The 24,365-nt window shown below is 42.0% G+C and overlaps 6 protein-coding genes across 10 annotated transcripts; 1 reads left to right on the top strand and 5 right to left on the bottom strand.

Annotated features, from left to right (window-relative positions):
• The first annotated feature begins 122 nt into the window (after nt 1–122).
• On the top strand, nt 123–2,476 carry LOC135343321 (uncharacterized). The gene is made up of 4 exons (XM_064540327.1): nt 123–334; nt 589–939; nt 1,285–1,635; nt 2,006–2,476. The coding sequence occupies exons 1-4, from the start codon at nt 262–264 to the stop codon at nt 2,374–2,376; spliced, it is 1,146 nt and encodes a 381-aa protein (XP_064396397.1). The 5' UTR covers nt 123–261; the 3' UTR covers nt 2,377–2,476.
• A 633-nt stretch (nt 2,477–3,109) lies between these two features.
• LOC135343273 (uncharacterized) lies at nt 3,110–7,746 on the bottom strand. Its single transcript, XM_064540269.1, has 3 exons — nt 7,611–7,746; nt 6,635–6,698; nt 3,110–6,549 (listed from the first exon to the last, which is right to left on the bottom strand). Exons 1-3 carry the CDS (start codon nt 7,611–7,613, stop codon nt 3,293–3,295), a joined length of 3,324 nt encoding a protein of 1,107 aa, XP_064396339.1. The 5' UTR covers nt 7,614–7,746; the 3' UTR covers nt 3,110–3,292.
• A 111-nt stretch (nt 7,747–7,857) lies between these two features.
• On the bottom strand, nt 7,858–12,254 carry LOC135343280 (class II receptor tyrosine kinase-like). 3 transcript variants are annotated; one of them, XM_064540277.1, is made up of 5 exons: nt 12,126–12,254; nt 11,338–11,401; nt 10,143–10,547; nt 10,006–10,077; nt 7,858–9,861 (listed from the first exon to the last, which is right to left on the bottom strand). In XM_064540277.1, exons 2-5 carry the CDS (start codon nt 11,396–11,398, stop codon nt 7,976–7,978), a joined length of 2,424 nt encoding a protein of 807 aa, XP_064396347.1. In that variant the 5' UTR covers nt 11,399–11,401; nt 12,126–12,254; the 3' UTR covers nt 7,858–7,975. The 3 variants fall into 3 exon arrangements, with proteins under 3 accessions (XP_064396347.1, XP_064396346.1, XP_064396348.1); XM_064540276.1 differs by lacking the exon at nt 12,126–12,254 and having other exon boundaries at nt 11,338–11,417; XM_064540278.1 differs by lacking the exon at nt 12,126–12,254 and having other exon boundaries at nt 7,858–9,795; nt 11,338–11,417.
• A 65-nt stretch (nt 12,255–12,319) lies between these two features.
• LOC135343275 (class II receptor tyrosine kinase-like) lies at nt 12,320–18,201 on the bottom strand. Its single transcript, XM_064540270.1, has 5 exons — nt 18,054–18,201; nt 15,818–15,905; nt 14,864–15,745; nt 14,426–14,809; nt 12,320–14,251 (listed from the first exon to the last, which is right to left on the bottom strand). Exons 1-5 carry the CDS (start codon nt 18,054–18,056, stop codon nt 12,504–12,506), a joined length of 3,105 nt encoding a protein of 1,034 aa, XP_064396340.1. The 5' UTR covers nt 18,057–18,201; the 3' UTR covers nt 12,320–12,503.
• Nucleotides 18,202–18,270: 69 nt separating this feature from the next.
• LOC135343281 (class II receptor tyrosine kinase-like) lies at nt 18,271–20,682 on the bottom strand. Its single transcript, XM_064540279.1, has 2 exons — nt 20,469–20,682; nt 18,271–20,046 (listed from the first exon to the last, which is right to left on the bottom strand). The coding sequence occupies exons 1-2, from the start codon at nt 20,620–20,622 to the stop codon at nt 18,413–18,415; spliced, it is 1,788 nt and encodes a 595-aa protein (XP_064396349.1). The 5' UTR covers nt 20,623–20,682; the 3' UTR covers nt 18,271–18,412.
• LOC135343306 (uncharacterized) lies at nt 20,667–24,351 on the bottom strand. Of its 3 annotated transcripts, XM_064540312.1 has the most exons (7): nt 24,243–24,330; nt 23,619–23,706; nt 22,275–22,363; nt 21,851–21,947; nt 21,272–21,793; nt 20,898–21,212; nt 20,667–20,808 (listed from the first exon to the last, which is right to left on the bottom strand). In XM_064540312.1, exons 3-7 carry the CDS (start codon nt 22,329–22,331, stop codon nt 20,678–20,680), a joined length of 1,122 nt encoding a protein of 373 aa, XP_064396382.1. In that variant the 5' UTR covers nt 22,332–22,363; nt 23,619–23,706; nt 24,243–24,330; the 3' UTR covers nt 20,667–20,677. The 3 variants fall into 3 exon arrangements, with proteins under 3 accessions (XP_064396382.1, XP_064396383.1, XP_064396384.1); XM_064540313.1 differs by lacking the exon at nt 23,619–23,706 and having other exon boundaries at nt 24,243–24,284; XM_064540314.1 differs by lacking the exons at nt 22,275–22,363; nt 23,619–23,706 and having other exon boundaries at nt 24,243–24,351.
• Between the last annotated feature and the right edge of the window lie 14 nt (nt 24,352–24,365).

The raw sequence follows: 24,365 nt of genomic DNA, 5'->3' as shown, positions 1-24,365 counted from the left end.
AAGTCATGCAGTGCTATGGAATGCATGCCGGCAGGAAGTGGTGGTGGTTTGAACTGTCTGGGTTCCATTCCACACACTGACCCATTCCCATGTTTGGTGCCATTAAATCTGGCAAGCTTCCAGTTTAGCTGCAGCTTAGTCTAGCAGAATTGACATTTGCATAAAGGGAGAGTTTAAGAGACATTTTGTCAAACTTTTAGTTGTGCATTTTCAAAATTTTGAAGTGCTTAATTTATATATACACAGTCTGCAGCAGTTGAAATGCTTGTGAAATCTACCCTTTTCCTGGCTCTGATGCTCTTGGTTGAGCTCTGCAGCTTGCAAGTTAAAGCAGGTATGTACGTCAGTGCATGTGTACTGCGCATGCATGTGTGTTAACTTCAGCTATAGGTAGCTACTAGCGGTCTGCATGCATCCATGGTTATAACCAATCTTGTACCCACTACAAACTCTTGTTCGTTGACAAGCACCCCTAGCTATATATAGCATTGTGTGGGATGCTATAGATTCATTATTCATTACTGACTCATTAATTTTAGCTAGCTATTAAATTAATTCCTTATATTGATTGTACTCTTTTCCATCCAGTTGTCATTTCAGTGCAAGCTGAAAATGAAGTTATAATACAGCCTAGTTCCAATGTCGAAACCGTAAGCTCATTGGCTGTTCTATCGTGCTCCATTCAACCATCCAACGCGTCGTTTAGCAGTCGGTGGATTACGCCTGGAGGGCAAATTATTACCGGTTCCATCGATCAATACAGTCTCATTCAAGGGCTGGTGACCTCTCAGGGCATGGGTACTGTCCTGGCAGTGGAGAGTCTGTCGTATGAAGATGCGGGGGCGTACACTTGTGAGGTGGTGGAGAGAGGAGGGAGTGTGTTGTCATGTGACTGTGACGGATTTCCGACTTCTGCAACTGTTGAGCTCATACTGCAAGGTAAGCAAGAACACTCATAATTCAAACGCATGTCGTAACAGTTTAACCTAAGCAGGTTCACTTCAGTATATAAATAAATGTTGGAAGTAGTGTCTACAGAATACGATGGGTGCCACCGTAAGATACACAAATTGGTCGGTTTGCTGACTCCGATGGCTTAGGTGTTAAGGTGACCTACTTCTAGTAGGGTTAGTAGCATACATAAAGCTTTGGATTCTATTCCCCACCATTCCAGACTATATATCCTCCATTCTCTCCCCTATGTAAGAACTAAGTGTTGGATAATATTGCATTTGAACCATGATGTACTGATGAACTGATGTTATCTTTGTTTCCCCTCTGTAGTGTATGTGCAGGCCTTTGTGGAGGAGGTAGTGGTCACCGTGGGAACAACCGCTTTTCTTCACTGTGAAATGAGTGGCTACATTCACCCTGACGAAGACCTCTTATGGTACAAAGATCAGATGGTCATTCACAACAGAGATCGATTTTTCATATCTTACTCAAATGGAACTGCTGGCTCGGCACAAAATGGAGGTCCAAAAACGGTGGCTAGTCGGGTATCTATGCTGGAGATTTCCTCTTCTGTTTTGGCTGATGCTGGTGAATATGTATGCAGAGTTCGAAACAAAGACGTGTCTGCAGTTGTCAGACTGTCTGTCGAGGAAGACACTACTACCATTCAAACCACTGGAGGTGAGCCAACCATGCGTACAGTGTACACACCCTGTGTTTGGTGACATGAACAATATTTGATTATCTTAACAGTGCGTATTTGTCTTCTTAATCGTGAGCCAACCATGCGTACACTACACACGGCACAGTGTTAGTGAGGACATGCACAATTGATTAAATTTGTTTTTTTATTTGACAACATAATTGTTTTGTTTGATTGTCACATACCACAACATGTTCAACATATCCCTCCCCTGTACAATACAAGATATGGTTGTTACCTATCTACCACATCAAAGGACACGCCTCCTTATATGGGCAGAATTGCGTCTATAATATCATACAATAATATTATCAGCTGATTAAATTATTGTTGATTACTCCCTTGCAGAGCCAATAGATTCCACGGTGTTCCAAGATGTTCAAACAACGACTCGTTCTTTGACAGAGAGACCTCCTCTCTTCACCACTGATCCCGAGACTGCAGCAGCTGCCACCATCTTACTGAACGAGTGTCAAGTGCAGCAGTCTCGAATAGTTTCCATAACAGTTTGGGTAACTTTCATTGCTACCATGTTGGTCTCCGTCTTATTGACTGTTCTTGTGGTTTGTTTATGGTTGAAACTATGGCAACGGAAGCGAATGAACAAGATGACATCTCTGGACAGTGTGAGTGAAGAGGTCAGGACGATCGGAGTTACACCAGCTGTAAACGTTCGTGGGTGCGTACTGGACGGACTAAGTCTAGAGAGAAAGATTTAACTTATTTTAGTCAACTGATCACATTTTTTGTTGTATGATTTCTGCGCATAATTATAGTTTTGTTGATTGCTGTAAATTTTGTCATGATTTATTTACTGGGTGTGATGAGTTACTCTTTAGCTGCAGACAAAGCACTCTAATTCTGCCAGTGTGATTATGGGATGTCAGCCATTACGGTATGGGATAATTATGTGATGATGTTGTTTAGATTGCCAATATTTTGTTTACTTATTCCCTTATACATAAATGCATTGCCTGCTCAGACCTATGAATTTAAGTTTGCACAAGCTACAAATAAAACAAAACAGATTAAATACATGATCAATATCTTTCTCATGTGCCACGTACAGTGCTGCCACACTATTGGAGGAGATGCTATTCCTGTATAGGTACTTCCAATGGGACCAATCTAAGTGGACAAGTTATATGCAGTGCAAAGCTACTAACTAGTCAAGAAATTGTGGCATGGATAATGGTCCAAGGAAATTTTGGATCGAAACACATCAAAATGTTACATTAGATGAATGGTACTAAACAGCTGTTGAAAGATGTTCCACCACAATATCTCCCCCCGCACCGTTTAATCAATGGCTCGGGGACTCTTTCAGCCGCCATAAGTTGAATTCTAAAACCAATTTCAACGATTTTATGGTTTTCTGAAAGCTTACTTTTTAAACGGTGTATTTTTTATCCCGAAGTACCTGACTATGCACTGCAATAAAGAGGACGTAACGAAGTAAATTGAATGTTTGGATCAACCAGTGTTAAAATTTCATATAAAAATTATTATACACACATTTTGCAATGCAAACATATTGTGTCGTGATAACTCATTGATCTACCATTACTGTTGCTACAAAAATATTTCTGCTTATAGTGAATTTTAAAAAACAATCCTTGCTATGATAAGTAATATTCATACACACTCGTCATTATCAGTGTTTTCAATTAGTGATGACAGTTCTTTGAAAAGTTGATCGAAAGTAGCTCTCGCTTTCGGTAGATGTGTCAAACACTGTAACATAATATCGAACACTTCTTGTGGGCAAGATTCCGGCCTAGGCAAAGATCGACGCTTTGCTCCCTTCAATGCATCCATGGCAACTTCGCTATCAGATAAATCTTTGTAGGGGAGCTCCTTGGAGAGCACGAACACCTCCCACATAGTTACTCCGAAGGCCCAGATGTCAGAATTCACAGAGAATTTGCCGTAAAAGCATTCGCTAGCCATCCAACGTACCGGCAAAATGGCCCTACCCTTGATGATGTAATAATGGGATTCGTACAAACTTCGACTCATTCCAAAATCGGACAGCTTAACAATATTTGAATCTCCCACCAAACAGTTTCGTGTGGCTAGATCGCGATGAATGTAGTTATGCGAAGCAAGGTAGTCCATGGCGTCTGCAATCTGGGTGCACATTCTGATTAGCGTTGCCACGGAAATCTCAACAGGATTTCGGGTCTCAAAATTGACTATGGCATCGAATTTCTGCAGATAGTTGTTGAGGTCACCATATTTGAGGTACTCCATCATGATGTATGGGGAGTCTGTCTTGCACACACCCAAGAAACGTATCACATGAGGATGATTCAACCGTGACATGAATTTACATTCTTTCTCAAACGATTCTCGAGTTGACGAAGAAGCAGATGCTTTGAGCGTCTTCACGGCCACCTGAGTGGACTTTGTATCGTCATCATCTGTATCGCTCATTCTAAGATCCTTCAGACTAAGTCCGACAGTTTCTGCGAGCACAACAAGTCCAAAACATCCCGATCCCAACGTCTTCCCCTTGCGAATATTGTCCGGGGTCAGTTCCAATGTCTTTACTTCGGACGCAGCAGCTGTGTCGATGTATATCGGAGCATATGGGAATAGATTTTCATCACTGATAGTGTTCTCGTACACAGGATTGGAATCGGGGTCGAAAATCGAGGCAACTGTGGATTCTTGATGAATAGTATCGTAAATTGCAGGGAGGTGGTCCAAACAAGTCTTTCTTGCATCAGGGTCAATGTAGATAGCGTTAGGGTCATCCTCTGACATACTATATATCCCATCGTGCGTTAGTGCAATATTTGTTGGGGGTAAGGTGTCAGCGTCTGAGTATATAACCTCCGCAGGGGGTAGGGTTGTTGGGAGTAGGGTGTCAGCATCTGAGTATATAACCTCCGCGGGGGGTAGGGTGTCAGCATCTGAGTATATAACCTCCGCTGGGGGTAGGGTATCAGCATCTGAATATATAACCTCCATATTCTCTCCTCTGGGGGTGGGCAAGTCGTGATTCGTGTATATATCTTCAACAGTTGTGTTCAGTGGAGCATGATGTATTCTTCCTGCATTCTGCCCTGTGGCGGATAGTGCTGAATCTTTGTCAATGTCAGTGTAAATCTCATCTGCTTCCGTTAGTGACGCATTGTGCGACCGAGGTGGTTTGGGAGGGGCTACAGTGTCCGTGTATATGCTATCAGGTTTTGAATCTCGGTCAATAGCATCTGGATTTGCATACATCTCGTCGGAAAGGTCCACTTTTGAAGGTTCAATTGCGTCAGGTGACTCGTACGTTGGATTAGAGTCCATACTCAATACGGGTTTTGTGAGAACAGTCAGAAACGAATGAACACTTGCACTGTCTGACAAACCTTGGTAGGTATTTTCATCATCCCCAAAGTTTTCCACTGTCTCCACTTCCGATCCATGCTCGTTAAACACGACCACAGGCGGTAATACGAGTGAGTCTGTACTTTTTTTCAGTTCGTCTTGAATATTGAGGTCTCGGTAAAGTTCAGGTGTCTTCTTGGGAACTAGCGGTGGCTCTTTAACGGCGAGTTTCGAGTATGGAGGAACTTTAACAGTCTCTTTAATGTTGTCATAGTAAACAGCTGCCTGTTCGTTGGCTATGGTCTCCGCATGAAGTATTTTACTCTCGCTCACAGTGTGGTAGAGAGGCTCTGTGCTGCTATCGTTGATGTTGACGTCAAAGTAGCCATCCACGTTCATAGTACCACCTCTGCCGTGGAGGGCCTCCTCGTAATACTGGTTGTTGGCAAACGACTGCCTGTTCATTTGGTGGTTTCGACCGTTGGTTTCTGAAATAGCTCCTTGTAAGTTTTGGAGATCGACTTTCCTTCTGTTCTTGTTCAAGCAGAATACTAAAATGATCACACCTGTCACTATTATGATGATGAGGACAATAATCACTCCTGCTAGCGAGCCAGCGATTGCACCCAGCGAGTCACTTGATCCAGGTAGGGGGTCACTTGATGCAGGTGAGGTGTCAGTTGTGGGAGGGTTAGTCAGGGGGTCAGTTGTGGTGGGCACGGTGTCAGTAGAGGGGTCAGTGGAGGGGGATAAGCCTAAAGGTGTAGGTGTGGGCATTAGTATTAGTTGCATTGTTGATGAAAATCGATTCGATGAACTGGTTTTTTGAATTGGGGCAGTCGTTACAGTCGCAACAGGTGAGCTGATTAGGGTAGTGTCCATAGATGACATCATTGGAACAAATGTTGAGATAATTATTGAGGATGGTGAGGGTTGTTGAGGGGTTGAGGTGACAGCTGGTGATGGAGGAGATGAAGTGACTTCATTGGGGATGGTAATAGTTGTGTCACTGAATCTAGCCTCAGCTATGTAGATGTCAGTGTTACTGTCTCCTTGCTCGAATTTAAACTCAATGTAATAGGCTCTGAAATTTGCATTTGCATTTGGTTGAATAACAATTGTTGTCACAGAATTACAGTTCAGATCGTCTCCATCTGTTACATAACTTCCTATTTGTGTTGCAACTGTAGGATTGAAGGTTGGGTAGTTGATGGACTCCCACACATTGATGGTACGAATGTCAGTATTTAGTGTTGCACAGTCAAACAGTTTCAGTTCAACTCCTCTGAGTGCGAATCCAGTATTCCAGTTAAATCCAATTATTACTTGAGTCTCCACATTTCTATTGATAGTAAAGAAATCTCTCGCCCAAGTTGGCTCAGTGGTGTCCACACTTGTAGGACACACCCCATCGATGAGAGTTGAAGTAAAGGGTACACCATCAGAACATTGACAAAGGTTATTCACATTATCCACACAGTCTTGAGGGCAGCCTCCATTAGCATCAGACCCATTCAGTGACGTTAGACCATTTGGTAGAGTATGTCTTAAAGGACGAGTAAATTCTCCTGCAATGAAAAAGTATAATTATTACGTGAAAAAACACTATTGAAGTCATAAAAACCACATCACACACAAATGCAGTACCCTTACCTTGAGCTTTGCATCCTAAGATGAACAAGAGCAGTAATGTGCCGAGTGGATACCTGACAAGACCCTGCACACAGAAAGACAAGACAAACAGTAGTAGTCAATTCACGGGAGTAGAGTACACAGAGCAGTATAGTAACAGTTGACAATCACAGTAAATATCTGAGTACTGTGGTACTACAGCAATTGTCATCCCTACACAATGACTGTGTTGATGTTACACATTCCAAGACAAACTGAAGATAGTCAATCCATGCTGTGAAGTATGTAACACCAGCTACACCAGTTGCATACATGTCTGCCTTGCAACGCTTGGTTGGTTGCATTAATAAGATTGGTTTTATGTGGGGAGGCCTGGGGCTATGTTGACTGGGACTAAATCAGTGAAGCTTGACTGAAATTGATGGCCCAAATGCGCACAGTCACGGACCAGCGATTGTGTTATGGAATGCATTTATTGTTTATAGACTACTGGGAAACATTCTACAAACATTAATCAATTGAAAGTAAAGTATTGATCAATATCTTTACAATTATACCGTATATAGCGGGTATAATTCGAGGGTATAAACTTTCGCGGAAAGACCGTTCATAGCAGTTGCAGCACGCATATAAAACATGTGATATTAAATTTATGGGCATAATTGTTTGCGATACATACTTTATCAGCGAAAACAATGAACATTTAATCCTCAAAATATACCCGCTGTACGGTATCCAACCGATACCAGCACTGGCTACAACACCTTATGGCTTCCTAGAGCGTAGGTGGGGCTTGTAGATAGCTTGTACTGGTACATGCATTTGCTTGTAGACACCTCGTAACAGTACAAGCATTTGCTAATCAAATTAATTGCAAGCTATAGCTATAGCTGAACAAAATATACACAACTTATAATTCTGTTGCAGCTACAACCTGGTAAACTAGCTATAATATACGTACATATTGTCATACTGTAGTAAACTCCAGCTAGCATACCATTGCTGTTCCAGTTGTGTGGCTCTTAGTGTTTACACTGCTGATATACTTGAGCTGTTTTGGGCACCTGGCTGCTACAGACCTTGAACTACAGTATATGGTATAACTGTGTATGCTTCGTAGGCTGGCAGACCGAGTCATAGATCTACTACGTGCAGGAAATGGGGTGTATCAAAACAAGCGAGCTCTCACAAATTAAGGGGAGTGGCTGCTCATGCAATCTTGCTCAAATTGCGCATGCGTAGAATTAAGAATGGCTGAAAATTCTTTTTTGCTAAAACTTGTAATTATAAATCAAGGGAAAATACACACACAATAAAACCATACATATGTAATGAATATGTAAAATAAAACCACGCCCATTGTTAGTGAGAGCTATACTTAAAGTTCAGAGACGATAAATGGGCAAAAATGTCCTCAAACGTATCTCTCTCTTTCGGCTCGTGCACCCAGCACTCCTCCATTACACGGAACACGTCCACAGGGCATGCCTCGGGTCGTTGCAGTAGCTTACGTCCAGAGCCCCTCGATGCTGCATCCTCCACCAGCTCCCCATCCGTCATCTCGCTGTACGGCTCGTCTTTAGCAAGCGTGAAGACCTCCCACATTGTGACTCCATACGCCCAGACGTCGGATTTGGCCGAAAATGTTCCGTAGAAACACTCGGAAGCCATCCAGCGAATCGGGAGAATTGCGTGGCCTTGGATTATGTAATAGTGAGACTCGTAGAGATTTCGACTCATCCCAAAATCGGCAATTTTGACAGTGTTGTTTTGTCCAACGAGGCAATTTCGAGTGGCCAAATCTCTGTGAACAAAGTTCTGGCGGGCCAAATATTCCATCCCACTAGCAATTTGTGTGGATATGTACACAAGATTGGCAACTGTGATGACCTTTCCACTGGCGACTGATTCCGATGTGATTGTGTTAAAGTTCTTCAAGTATTGATTGAGGTCACCTTTCTCCATGTACTCCATCATAATGAAAGGGGTGTCCTCCGTGCACACTCCCAGCAATCGTATCACGCTGGGATGATTCAGTCGTGACATAAACTTGCACTCTTTCTCAAACGCTTCTTTAATGGAACTCGACGGTTTCTCTTTGAGCATCTTCACGGCAACATACACTTTCACGTTTGTATCAGTATCGATTTTATTCATTTTCAGCTGCTTTAAACTCAGGCCAACCGTTTTAGCGAGAACAACTTTACCGAAATTTCCAGTTCCAAGATTCTGCACTTGCTGTATGTTGTCATTGGTTACAATCAGTGGTTTCTCATCAGCAGTGAGGGGAGCGGCAGGGAGAGTGTAGATGGATGAATAAGGACACAAGTCCTCCTCTTGTTGCGTAGATTGAGGTGTGGCTAGCGGTGCTGGCGTCTTAAAATTGGATGGTTGAATCGCTTCACTGTAGATGGTCTCGTAGATATTTTCACTTTCGGTATTGCTAGCCTTCGGAGCGGGTTCATTGGGGTCAGCGTACACATTGTCAGAGAATACTACTGCATTAGGGCCGGAGATGGTATTAGATCGAACCACAGCTGTGACATCATAGAGGGGATTTTCCCTCATCTCAGTACTGTCGAGTGGTTTGCTCAGAGACTGTAGTGTATTTGCTTTGGGTCGATGTTGAAGTGCTCCGATCTCACTGTAACCACTGTTGGGTTGAACGAACTGATCAATTGGTTTCGTCTCCAAATACTCTTTTAGTTGTTCACTTTTCTTGGGCACTTGAGGAATGGCATCTTTTTTATCAATCTCAGCATACTCAGCATCTGCTTGTGGTGCAACACTCTTGGGTGGCTGGTTCACATAAGGCTTCTTATCAGGAACAGCGTACATATCAGCCAAATCTACATCAGTAGCAGATCCATTCACAGCTGGACTCCTACTTTTAGTATCACGTTTTGTTTTGTGGCTTTTGTCAATTTCAGCGTACACCGCTCCATCAGTGATTGAGGATTCACCAATTGTTGTGTAATACACGCCGGACACAGTTTGTTTGTTTTCAGTTTGTAACATGGCAGTCTGAAAAGTTTCTACTTCAGTGACATTTGTCTTCTTTCGTTTAGTCAGCAAACACACGAGTACGATTACGATCACCACGACCAGAATGATAGCGAGAAGGGCTCCAATAATCCCTCCAACCACAGCACCGGTATTAGCACTGGTATTAGACTGACCATCTGTGGTGGAATTGACAATAAGTGTGGTCGTATCTGGAGGGCCAGTGGTAATGAGTGTGGTCGTACCTGGGATAAAGGAGTTTTTAATTTAATGCAGAGCACGAGGTGCATGCCAACTAGCAACTGAGAACTGAGAGCTAATATTAAGGTAGCCCTAAGTATATAGTCAGGGATGGGACAGGGGAAAGTATTGATATTGATTAGACTTACCATCATTTGCGGTGGTAGCAGGCGGGGGTCGGACAGTAGTAGTATTAACACTTGAGTTGCAGACTGATTCATCTACATGTAAGGAACGAGGGGAGAGTGAGTAAATGTTCTCATTGATCTGCTTAAGGTTAGCTCACCAAGTGTGACATAAACACAGAGTGTCTGGAAGACACCGCTCATATCAGGTATCATGCAGCAGTATTGTCCAATCACTCCCACAGCATTTTCAACGCCAGGTCGAGCATTGATTCGAACCAGACCAGTACCTCGATTCCTATAGAGGAGAGGAGCTGGTGGGCCTCCATTCATACCAGGAACATTAGGAAATGCATTTATTCTCCAATCTCCGACTTCCCCGCCATTAGGATTGTCCACTGGCCTACAACAGTTGGGGTTGTTAGTAACACACACCAGGGTAGGACCCTCCACAGTGTCTGGTACTCCCACCATTGCATTAGCTCCTGGCAGCTGCTCTCCAATATCACTCAGACAAACTCGACTGATATTGGTCAGTTCCTTCCCCATGAACCTGATGGACACACCTAACGAGAACCGAATTAAGAAACACATCAACTAAACTATGCAACTGATGCGCTTAAAACACATTACCATCTTAATTCAAATAAAAGTGTGTGTGGTCTACAGTAATTGTCACATATGCTAAGAGCACACATTACATGGTCAGGCTCTGCTAGTGCAGCAGGGTGCATACAGAGGTCTCACACAGACACAACCACAGCATTCCAATCTGACCATTAAAATTATCCCTAACTATACATCCATAAACGTACCCATGTTTGGTAAATAGTAATTACCCTTAGCAACATCGACCAACCGGCTAATATAATAGTGATTTGTGTGTAGCACTATCACATGTATTATATCCACAATGAGTGCATGTATACACACACCTGTATAATTCTACTGATACAATGTAAATAGGGGACTTGGATTGAAAGCTCACAAAGGTTAACTAGGCTTCTGTTACTACATGTACGTACAGTGGCAATCAAAACACAGGCTGTTATAAAACAGACACAGGTTGGCATCCACTAAGAGGGGAAACCTGACCCTCTCAATATTTATAGAAGGGTGGGAGAAGTAAATTCCCAAAAACCAACATTTAGATAATCTACTATAAATGGAGAAAGCTGTAAAACAACAGAAAACATTGGTTGCTATACAATCAGAAATTCCTATTATATTCATGTTGTATAACACTCACAAGACACATGCATTAGTTCATCCAATCATGATATGCTATACTGTGGCTACCGGGAATCTGCTATCTATCAAGTGAGGAATGAACAACCATGCATGCATGCAACTCACCACTCTGTGCAGCCGAGATTGCAACCAATGCAAGGAGTGTCACACACACAGCTGTGGCCATTGTCTGCATAATAGAACAGACACTGTTACATCAATTCCTCGTGTACAATGTAGGGGGAGATTTCAGTCCCTGTTAGGTGTAGCTAGTATAAACAGTGTGGGCTGTGACGTGGTAATTACACATACATTCCAATTTTGGGGAAGCTAAAGGAAAGGGTCCGTATATATTATGCATGATTAGTTAAGGTTACATGTGGGGACCAACTTTCGGGCAACAAGGAAGTTGAGAGTGTCCTACTGATATTTATAATTGTTACAATGTTGCAGTTGGACTGCAGATTAGTTCTAATCAAACTCACTAAAACTCACCTGAGAAAAGAACAACATTAACCGACATATTGATTACATGAGTATATACTAACTGTAGGTTTATGGGAAGTGTTTACACTGAATAATGAAAATGTGTAAACACGTGTGCGTGTGACGTTAAACCCACAGAGCTGGCTACACACATACACCCTGGCGTATAAACCGTGGGCTGTAAGTTGCTATATTCATGCCTCGGGACTATGATTTCAATGTTGAAACTCTTAAGGTCAGCGTTAGATAACTATCGTATAACAACACATTGAGCTAAAAGCATTTATAGGCAACTGATAGCTAGACACCTCAGGTAGGCTCCTGCAGTATGCAGCACAGATTCTATACTGGTTAGATGCCCTCAAGTGTGCTCACTTGAATGGGGTACCTTCTGTCACACTGTTTGCTATCGTATATTCCGCACTCACCTACTAGAATTGATACTGTATTGCTTTAGCTTCAGACCTCTCTGCCTGCTGCGCTGATCTCATGAAACTCTATCGATGTTTATAGCTTTGGGTTGGTCACTCCCCTCAGGGCACTCTACAGTGTTTGCTATTCTGATGTCATTTCCGTTTCCTCTTTCAATTCATACAGAGACTAGATTCTTGTTGACATAATATTGTCTAGTCTGTGCATTCAATATTAAACTGCACACAAACACATTTGGACAGGAAGAATTAGTAAACACAGCAAAACAGGAATAAAAAAAAACTCAATGAATAATTACCCACAAACTCAATCTAGCTATAAAGCATTAAGTATGCACACACACAAAATCATGAATCAAAATCATGAATCTATAGCTACATGTTTTGTTGAATTTCTGACAAAGAGTTAAAGATTTCTGCGAATGTAGCTCGATTTTCAAGTTTGTACTCCCAGCATCTAAGCATCACACGGTACACATCCTCAGGGCATGCCTCGGGCTTCGGTAGTAGTTTACGTTGCTTGTTTCGAACTGCATCCTGTATGATATCCTGATCATCCAGTTCCTCGTAAGGTTGGAATCTCCCCATAGTGAATATCTCCCACAGTGTGATACCAAATGACCAGACGTCTGTCTTCTCAGAGAATCTCCCAAAGAAACTTTCCATAGCCATCCAGCGAATAGGAAGCATAGCTCTCCCTCTTACTCGATAGTACACTGACTCGTACAGACTGCGACTCATGCCAAAATCGGAAATTTTCACCATGAAGTTTTTGCCCACAAGGCAGTTTCTAGAAGCCAAATCTCTGTGCACGTATTTAAGAGAAGCAAGATATCGCATTCCACTGGCTATCTGAACACCCATATACAGAAGTATCGAAACTGGTATTTGGTTTTCTTGCATTTCGTCAATTGAAGGGGCAAGTTCGTGTTGATTCAAATACTGGTACATATCTCCGTTTTCCATGTACTCAATCACAATAAACTTTGGCTCCTTATCACACACAGCCAACAGTCTAACAATGTTCTCATCGGAGAGACCGGACATGAACTTAATCTCTTTCTCAAACGATTCCTTCATGGAGCTATCGGCCTGATCTTTCAGCTTCTTCACTGCTACTAGGATCCGTGCATTCTTGTCAGTGCTGCTACCAAGCTTTAGGTCTTTCTCACTCAAGCCCACAGTTTCCGCTAACACTACTTCTCCAAATTGACCAACGCCAAGTTCGCTCGTCTCGTGAATATTATCAGGAGTGATCCTAGGAGGTTCGTCCACTTTCGTCACTTGTAATGGCAACGCATAAACTGGTCCGTACGGTAGGAGATTTTTATCACTCTTTTCCGACTTGTCTTGTTTGAAATTGGTTGGATTCAAAGCTTCGCTGTACACGGGCTCAGTACTGCTCTTGAGACTGCTACTGCTAAGGAAATGAGAGGGTCCAATCGCTTCACTATACAGAGGTTCTGCATCACTTGTGGAACTGACTGTCGTGAAACTGTTACGATAGCTATCAGGTTGGGCATACGTCGGGTTCGTATCAAGGGTCCCATTCATTTTGGCTGCTTTACCAATAATAGACGTTGATTCGTATATCGGATTATGGTCCAAAGCGCTCTGGGAGTCCACTTTAGTGATTTTTGCGAGTTTGGGCTTGGTAGAATTTGTGGGTCTTCTCTTGGGGACCTTTAGTCCAGGTTGCGGGTCTATTTCATTGTACTCAACTGCCTCGATGTCCTCGTTTTCAAATCCCATATGATTGAAATCTGTCTCGTCGAAATCCTGAGAGGGAACTGGAGGCAACGATTCTTCTCGGTTTTTATCAATCAGACTGTAAATATGAGCCGTATCAGAATCTTCTGTCTCTCTTGCAGATAGCCGCCATTGAATGTCATTTTTTGTTAATCGTCTCTTTGGATTCACCTCTATGTATGAGTTACCGTGCGGCGTAGGACTAATGTTTGTCTTCTTGTCTCGAATTCGAATATAAACAAATAAAACAATGACAAGAATGGCCACTAGTATGATGACAATGAAGAGGACCACAACCACGGCAGCGGCAATCACTCCAGTATTGTCTCCAGTAGACTTTTCCCCACCTGTGCCAGTACTGAGTGTGTTAGTTCCTGCATGGGCAATAGAGAAAGGTTCATTTCAATCAATACAGTGAATGGAAAACAATAGGAATTGATATACTTACCGTCTATACTAAAATGAGGATTGAATAATAATATTCGCAAAATAAGGAATGCAATAAATATGCTCACAATGCTCCACCACTAGACATTAATTGAGCTCACCTCCGTTTATTGAGGGAGTGGTGGGGGGCTGTGTAGTGGGGGGTAGTGTAGTGGGAGGGGCTGTACCACCTTTGATCACAAGTTGAGTGACACTCTCTCCTCCTCTGACACCACGACACGTGTAGTTCCCTCCATCATCTAACGATAGGTCTCGAATTGTAAGGCTGACAATCACACTAGGGTTAGTAGTGCCATCCTCAAAGACAATTGTCTTCAACCCTTCATCAGAAGTGATGGTGTATTTTGTAGTGGTAGTTATTTCACTGCCACCAAAGTCTAGCCACATAGGAGGAGAGAGTGATGACTGGTAACCATGGAGCTCACAAGTCAGGGTAACCTCTCCAGTCTGTAGATACCCACTGACATCAGGTGCAGTGATAAACTCTGTGGGAAAGAAAGAGATTCACAAAGAACACGTTACAATAAGTATCTGCTTACCAGGAAATTGAAGGTCTTGTATTGATGAGTTTGTAGACAGTACGATCGATAAATCCACTGTTGTTCCCGTACATTTATATTCAGCAGCATCACTAAAGTCTAGATTGTTGATTGTCAACTTAGTTGTTCTGCTTCCGTCTCCAATGGTGATTGTGTAGTCCCCATTATTTTGTATCGTAACATTGTCTCTCTCCCACTCCCATGTGTACGGTCCATCACTGGAAACAGTGCACACTAACTCTGTTGATCCTCTTGTCAGGTCAGCCGCACTAGGTTGGATAACATTGGACAATGGTGCTAGGAACATAACAACTGGCCTGAAACTTGGTTGTTGATCTGTACAGAATCGTACTTCATTGAGTAGGAGCCAGTCAAAATCATGGAAGGTATCGAACTGAAAACTGATCCTAAGGTTGAGAGAAGCTTGTGAGAGAAGTGGTCGAATAAAAACAGTTCTGACATGATTATCTGTTTGGGCCAAATCTTGATTGTCAACAAGTCTGCTTGGAAAAGAATTTACTGTGTTTGTAGCAAAAGATGGTAGTACATATGTTACTCTCGAGAGTTCAATGTCTGGCAAACTGATTCTACTGGAAGGACTGTTCAAGAAACTGAGCTCAATAGCCGTAACACCAGTCGTTACTGTAGTGAGGTCAAAGTCAATATAAGGGGACGCAGAACCTCTTTCCCAAGCGACAAATTGCCCCAAATACATTGAGTTGCTGAGATCAGGAGTAGAGGGAACCATTGCTCCATCTCCTAGAACGTGAGCATAGTCACAGCGAAAGAGGGTACCACTTAACACTGGTTCACAAATTGAAGGTCTGAGGACAAGTACGTTATTGTAGACAGTTGGAAAAGCAATGTACTTTGTTGGAGACACTGTAAGCAAAGTACAAGAAATATTATATAATAGGTACTGCAGTTATACTTCTGTGATTGTGATTTGCTTACCAGTTTGAGTGCATCGTTGTGCTGATGTGCAAGAGAACAGAGAGACCACCAATAGACCACTCAACACGAAAGTGCAATGTCTCTGCTCCTGTGTTGAAAGAAAAAGTGGTCATATCACACAAGTGCAAAACAAATCACAACAACAGTTATAATTATTAATTATGATAGGCCCACAAAACTGTTCTGTGATAGAAACAAGAGCTTGTCAGTATCCTAGCAACAACCACACTCAACTACTTATGTTACAAGCCAATAATTTAACAAAGCCAAAAAAAACAACACGCTGTGTACTTCCTATTTGGTCAAGGACAATAAATGTAGAGCTGTTTAAGGTGTAGGATAATGTGGAGGGTAGGCAGAGTGAAGTTTATCTGGCCCATTGACTTGTGTTTGACTGTGACTGCTTATGGAGTATTGGTGATGGATTATTGAGTTTCCAGTATGCTTGCAAATTCACAGCTAATCAAAAACTGTTGCACAATATTACGCATATGCTATTCAGTGCATGCCGTTATGACTTCAAGAAAGTAGCCTGTCTACAGAGTACTTTGGTAAAATCGATGGCTTGCATATTAACAAGAAATGTCATGTCTTTATATGCTCTTTACTTCAGCATAATCAAATCAAATGTGGTAAATATCCTATGGTAGCCTCACTTTCAAACTAATTATGACGGACTGGAAGTAGCGATATTGGTTTAAGCCGCCTAAAAACCACTCAGTAACAACTTGTTATCGCTTTCAACACGCAACCACCATCAGGTGTTTACTATATAACAGAGTGCATATAGTCTAATGCATAATATAGTCCAACTACGTAATACCAGGAGTATACATGACTACATGAGTGCATGGCATAGGTATAGGAACTACGTGTACAAGATGTTGACAGAACACCAGTGGCTTCTTAGCACAACACTGACACGTAGTTCATTGATGACCTGCTAATAACAGATACCAGACAACGAATGGACCAGTTGGGATTCACATGTTACTTGGGGGGACATTGTTCACCAAGCACACTCAACCTAACAACTGGAATGATATTGCTGTCACATCAAGTTTGACTTAATATGCTTGTTTTCAGAGAGATGAGTTATTAATTCAATCAAGCTAACGTAGTCAGTTACACATTTGTGGGAACAGTGCAATGAGACCCTGGGACAGACAGCTTATTATTACGCAGGTAATCTTTCTCAAAACTGGTGTAACCTAGGAAACATACTGAGTTGAGATGTAGCAAATGTCATATAGGGTAAAGTTTAGTTTATAAGGACACCACATTTAGTCATTGAAGCCTCAGGGGAAGTTTGTCTTACGTACATGACATCTCCAAAGACTAAATATCCACCACACGACAGGACTCCCATAGTTCTGCTACCATATACAGTCAAACTGAGTTCATCACAATCGCCCACTCTCTCTATAGACGTATACCACAGCCACATACAAATGCTAGCACTTAACACACACCCAACATGTCCAAGCCTTGCCAGTGCATTCTTAGCTCATGCTCGGTTTAACTTGTTTGCTATCAAGTAATGTAAGCATGTTTACTTCCAAAATAAACTAGCAGTGCATGAGATATATCCTAAAAATGAAATGCAGCTATACAAACTGAACGCATACTCACTATAAGACTATGAAGAATCAACTGCCTTTTAGATCAAAACACAACGAACACGTAGTAACACTAGGTAAACTCTATTGTTGGGTCATAATTCAATTCACTGTGTAAGGAGAACACTGTATAGTTGCCAATGCACCTGACACGTACACACACATGCATGCCGGTATGCACACGAGAGCACATCACAATGAGTGATGCACAAGGTGCTAATAGTAAAAGCAAGGAGCTAGATGAGTATTCAACAGAATCAGGGGAATGAATAATTGTTATACTGTACGTGTGACACTTGATATCGTCTGTGATAACTAGATTGTATACACTAGCAGTTCAACACTCTTACTCTTATCTATTCTCTTGGTACACTGCATGCACACACTAAGCATTAGGATATGCTCTTGATTCCCAAATCAATTTATAACTCTCAACATACTCGGAGTAGGCTCAATATACGATACAGTATAGCCAATGATTGCTCAGTATACAGTTAATATACACAACATGAACATTATTATGCTATAAATATCAATCAATACATTCACATGCAGTATATTGCAGTACAATATCTCAGTCCTATAGCCCCCCCCCCCCCCCCCCCCCCCATACTCACCATAACTGAGTTTCAGTGCCGGCTAGGTCCACCAGTACAGTACTATTTAGTGATAGGCTTGGCTGTAGCTAGCTCAGGATTGTGTGGTACATGCATTTATAACTAATTGCCATCATTCTTGTTATGTGGGTACATTTCCTTCCGGATCATTAATTAATTACTGACTAATTGCCAAGGCCATTAATACCATAACAACGATGTTTTTACAACAGTAAAAGCAGCATATTGAACATGATAAACGATATAGCTTGATCCATGGAAAATAAATGGAAGCACACCACTGGACTAATAAAAAAATACAGCACATTATATACGTACACTTTATACTTCCTAACAGCTATTATGTACATACACACACATCAGAGATCACTTTGCTCATATATAGCATTCAGAGAAGAATGTACATCTTCAAAGTTAGCTCTAGACTCGGGATCGTCCTCCCAGCATCGCAGCATCACTTTGTACACCTCGGGGGGACAATAATCCGGTCGCTCCAAAAGTGTTCGTTCTGCCCCTCGAATGGCATCGTCGATAACCTCCTGATCAGTCATTTCATCGTACGGTTGCTGACTACAGAAAGTGAATATTTCCCACATGGTGACTCCGAAAGCCCATATGTCAGTTTTCTCTGAAAATCGTTTATAAAAGCACTCGTTGGCCATCCAGCGAATAGGTAACATAGCTCTGCCACGAATGCGATAGTAGTAGGAAGAATACAGACTTCTGCTCATACCTAAATCAGCAATTTTGACCTCGTTGTTGCTACCTATCAGACAATTTCTTGTGGCTAGGTCACGATGGATGAACTCAAAAGTGGCGAGATACATCATTCCACCCGAGATCTGAGTGGCTATGTAGACCAGCGCTTCTTTTGACAGTGGCTTCTCATTTTTTTCTTCAGAGTGTTTGTGAAGGTGTTGATTGAGATCTCCATTCTCCATGTATTCCATAAGGATAAAGGCAGTTCCATACGGGCAAATACCAAGTAGCCGCACAACATTTTTGTGGTTTAGACGAGACATGAATTTAATCTCTTTCTCGAACGCCTCTTTGATTCCTTCGTCAGCATCAGGTTTTAGTTTCTTGATGGCCACTTGGATGGTGATATTTCGATCATTGTTATGTTCGCTTAATTTCAAATCCTTCAAGCTCAAATCCACAGTCTCAGCCAACACAACTTGTCCAAATTGCCCGACACCAAGCCCTCGAATTTCACGAACTTGCGAAGGGGCTACCTCGATTGGGCCCTCGGATCTCAACAACGGTTGTGGATCAGCGTAAATGGATGAGGCAGGACAAAACTCTTTAGTGCCCAGTCCAGGAGGTGTAGAGTATCTCTTGTCTGTTACCATCATGGATGGTGAGAGAGCTTCACTGTTCACATTGCCATCAAATAGTTGCGGAGTGGGTGGTCTTTGCGGGACAGGGGGTGCAATTTTAAACGGTGTAGCGTATATATGGAGTATACTGCCATGAGTGCTGTTGGAGACATCGTCCATTGAACTGACACTAGCAAATTGTCTGTGAGGCAAATTAGGAGCATCGAGACTTCTATCGAGATTATTGGCCGAGGCATACAGGGAATTGTCTTGTAGAAATTTCGGTGCATTTTTGAGTCGTTGTGATTTTGGGTTGTCTATATCAGCGTAGTAGGAATTGCTATCTTCATACATTTGTGTGAGTTCGAAATTTACCGAGTCCACACCATTTTCGATGACAGCGTCTGGTCCGATTACTGAGGCTGGGGGAGACGGTGAGAAATGTGCAGGCTTTTCCACAAACGCATCTGATCTTTGACCTCTCCTTTTAACGATAACACTGACAATGGCAATGATGACGATCAAAATTATAATATTGAGGGCAACAATGACTCCAATAATCAACCCGAGGGGTGCTCCAGTCTCAAGAGTGGGAGAAGGAGGGTCGGAAGATGGGGTAGTAGTGATACCAGGATCTTCAGGATCAACAACAGTAGGATCAACAACATCAGTGGCTGTATGTGTGGGGAGAGAGGACAATAATATGAGAGTGAAAACTATGTGTAGATACATCTAAATAAAGATATGCAGAGAATACACCGTATATATAGCGGGCATATTTCGAGGGTACAAATGTTCATGGTTGTCGCTGATTAAGCATGTACCGTGAACATGAATTTAATATCGCATGCATGCATGCTGCAAAAAGGCTGCTATTCCTATCTGCAAAAACCTTTCTAAAGGCATTTACGCGAAACTTTATACCCTCGAAATATACCCGTTATAGTAACTGCTCTACATCTAATGGAGGCCGAAAATCTAGTCACTATAGTTTCCCATGGGCTATTACATTGGAGTTTTCCAAGTAGGCTACCATCATAATTATTCAGACAAATGCTCTGATCCCAGTATACATGATACAGTATACTGCACTCACTCAGAACAATTACTTGGAAGAGGAGTTTGATCATCTGGCTGCTCGAGATACAACCGTAAAATCGGCTAGTCATAAGTGGATCTCTTGTCAGATTTACAGTCAGTGTGCTGATCAAACTTGGTATAGGTTGTGCCCCTCCATTCTGAATAAACATGTCTCCTTGCTCGGACGTGATGGTATTAACGGAGTCATCGGATAGTAGTTCATTGTTAGATAATTGCCAAGTAATTGAAGGAACAGCCATTGAAGAAAGGTAGCCATAGAGAGAGCACCTCAGCACTGCATGCACTGTCATCACTGGCTGTAACTTGAATCGTTCCATTCTCAGCTTGTAGAGTACCTGCAGGAGACATTAAACACATTGCACATCACATAATACCACACAATCATTATAGCTGTTGCTCTATGCTGTCCCTCTATCATAATTACCTGGAAGTAAGAGGGTGATATCAACGCTATTTGACACCGGTGTTTCAAATGTTCCGAATGTGTGAGTGGCCAGACATCGGTAGGTATCGGCATCATTACTGCTGAGTTGTGATAGCTCCAGAACACTAGTCCTCCCAGCATTGAGTACTCGTGCTGGAGGGAGGGTGTCACCAGTAAGCCGAGTCCAGGTCCAGTCAAACCGCCCCTCAGGGACAGAGCAGGTCAGGCTGAATGAGGAGTTGATGGTGGGTGGGGAGATGGTCCCCACAGTGTCCGGGGTGAAGTTGATGGGAGGAGGGTTGGGGAGGAGTACAACTGGAGGGGTGGAAATATGTGTAAGGTACATTGTTAACAGTTATGTATATTGCCTGTACCTGATACTGATGTGCATATCTCCACCTCAGTCAAGAGAAGCCAGTCGATCTGTTCAGTGTCTGAAAATTCGAATATGATTGTGAAGGTATTACTGGTAGGAGTCAAAGAGAGTGATTCTGGGATAAGGGTGACACTTCGTCGTCCATTATCATCCAGGGTCAAGTTATCATTACCCTCCAGTTGATATGGATGGTCACCAGATGGTGAGGTTATTCTGATATTGTAAGGTAGTCCAATTCTTCGAGAGGGAATGTTGTAGAAGTAGAGATTGAGTCCCTCCACGTATGCAGTGTCCGTAGTAGTAAGAGTAAATATGATACTGACAGTCTGATCCCAAGCATGGCCAACAAAAGTACCATCATCAAGCGTTGGTGGGCCCAAGTCTCCATCACCTAGTCTATCTCTAGCTAGTCCAAACAATGGTCCAAGACACCGTCCATTTAATGTACAATCACCCAGTGTACTCTGTCCCCCAAAGTCACTGGGGAGTGGGCTAACCAAGTACTGTGTCCATCTCCTGTCTGTAGAAAGAAAATGCATAGTGTCACAGTGCAATACACACATAAGCGTACGCTCACCAGTTGGACTACACATAGAATTGCCCGGAGTTGTTAGTTGGAGGATGAGCAGTAGAGAGAGAGTCAGGAGGTGGGAGCATCTCCATAGCCAGTCTATCTGTATAGTCGTGAGTCAGGTTTAAGGGACAAGCATTTTATACGCATAATGAATCTGGCAAAGGTTATAATTATCAGACTGACAGGGCTTTATTGGAATGCTATGATATAATGGAGGGTCAACATAGGACAAGGTGCTAATAGTGAAAGCAATGAGATGAGTATTCAACAGTGTATATACTGTGACACTACAGTCATTCCGCCAGCGTGACCGGATGCCTATCAGTATTTTATTTGCAAAGGAAGATGAACTTCCTGTCTTAATTGTTTGTGGTTTGTGGTTTTGCTCATTATATATTCATGCTCTTTTTTCTACACTTGTAATCACCACATCTCTACTGATAGCTCCAGATGCACCCGTTTGCCAGGCATCTAGACGAGACATTGGACGAGTTGGATCTGACCCCGATTTCACACCTAGATGGGAGAAAGTGAAAGGTAAAGAGGAGAATGTGTAATACATGAATGCAAAGCTAAAGCATTTGCATCAAGCAAACCGATATCAATGGAAATATTTCGATCAGCACTAGCCACACAACTGGACTCAATGCCGCTGACAATATTATTAACAATCCCATACCACTCTGCAAGCACCATTACTTCATGCTCTATCACTACTCTTCACCAACGCAAACAAATTGTGTATCATGTAATGTGTCCATTAAACGTATAAATGCTAGGTCTTGCCCTAACCCCTTTGAAATTGAACACCTCACTGACAAAACTGGATTTGACGGTAATAGTAAGGATACAGACAAGGTTTACATGAGTTGCTACAAATTTCATTTGTCAATCTTACACCAACAAAAAGTAACGAGCACAGACAAAAACATTGTGACGTTAATCAACTCCAATGAGGATAAAGAATTGTAGAGTATTGTTAATATTGTATGTGAACAATGCCGTGATTAAAACTGTAATTTCTGAGAAACGAGGTGACCCTCACTCTCTACAGTTCACGATATAATTATTATATTCTGCTTGCATCCAACAGAGTAGAGATAGACTTGAGTGTTTGTGTTTCACTTTCACAAACAACGGAGCTAACCATTGCCATGTGTCTTTTAGGCCATTAGTTCACAATTAGGTCATATGTACAGTTGCAAAGTTAAGAAGTACGGCACCCTTAGGCCTAACACTAACTTTGTTCTAGCTATAAGTAGGCTGCTACGGGAACAAAGAAAACTTAGTGTCCTAGAGCCACTCCATAGAGAACCCAATAGTGTTAACACTACTACGTACAATTGAGGAATTTAACAGTTTAGAAATCGGAAAAATTTAGAAGAAAAATGGATGGCTCCCTTTAATTTTAACGAAATAAAAAACATACAACAAACACAGCAAGTGCAGTCACAGATGACGTAATGTTGCATGGAAGTAAGTCTTGAAGAGTGTTACAATGGAAGGCGAAGAGGTGGACGAACTAATGGATTGGGTGTTTGGGCCTAGTCTCAATGAAAAAGTTGAACAGTTATCAATTAAGCTACTCCATTATCAAGCTACTCGACACAGAGGACTAAGATTTTCTATTTTAATAGCTACATATGTAGAAAGTGGTATATTAAACCACTAAGCTAATACACATTCCTATTTGTACAAGTATAAACTTTTTTCACAACATTCACCTATTCGCATACTTGCACAACAATAATAAATTATATGTACAACATACCTAGAATTGAAGTTGTTCCAGATCATGGTTATCGCTCAGTGTTGGGTCAGTGTAAGACAATACCCTCTTGTTCAACCTTGATCTGGGGCTGTTTGGGATCACAGCCACTTAGCCAACACGAATTTTACCATTAATTAAGACTTCAAATCCATGTTCTTTTATGATAGACAGTACATTTCAACAACAGACAGCAAGTAAAAAAGTTAGAATTAGTGAGAAAAAGGAGTATAACTTTTGCTACTATTGTTCGCTGTCTCTGCCCAGATTCTTCATAACAAATGATGGTCATTGTGCAAATAAATTTCACGTGAGCTGCACCCTGGCGGAATGACTGACTAGCTTGATATCGTCTGTATTCATAATTATTGTGATTATACAGATAACTAGATTGTATACGTACACTGCATGCACACACTAAACATAGGACATGCTCTTGATTCCTACAACTCTCAACATACTCGGAGTAGACTCAATACAATACACACACAATGGTTAATACTTATTGCTCAGTATACAATAATTATATACAATACAACATGGAACAGAGCTATTCAGTCAATTTATTCACAGTTAGCAGTACAATAATAATTGTTCTCAATTCTATAGCCCCCCCCCTATACTCACCATAACTGAGTTTCTGTACATGTGCCGGCTAGTAGTTTAGTTAAGCCCCAGCTAGCTAGCTCAGGATTGTGTGGTAATGCCATCATTTGTTATGTGTACATTTCCTGACTAATTGCCAAGGCC

The sequence above is a fragment of the Halichondria panicea genome, chromosome 10 (assembly GCF_963675165.1).
Source record: "Halichondria panicea chromosome 10, odHalPani1.1, whole genome shotgun sequence".
Classification (NCBI taxonomy): Eukaryota; Metazoa; Porifera; class Demospongiae; order Suberitida; family Halichondriidae; genus Halichondria; species Halichondria panicea.
The sequence above is the reverse complement of the archived record's forward strand: the minus strand, read 5'-3'. Positions and strand labels throughout refer to the sequence as shown.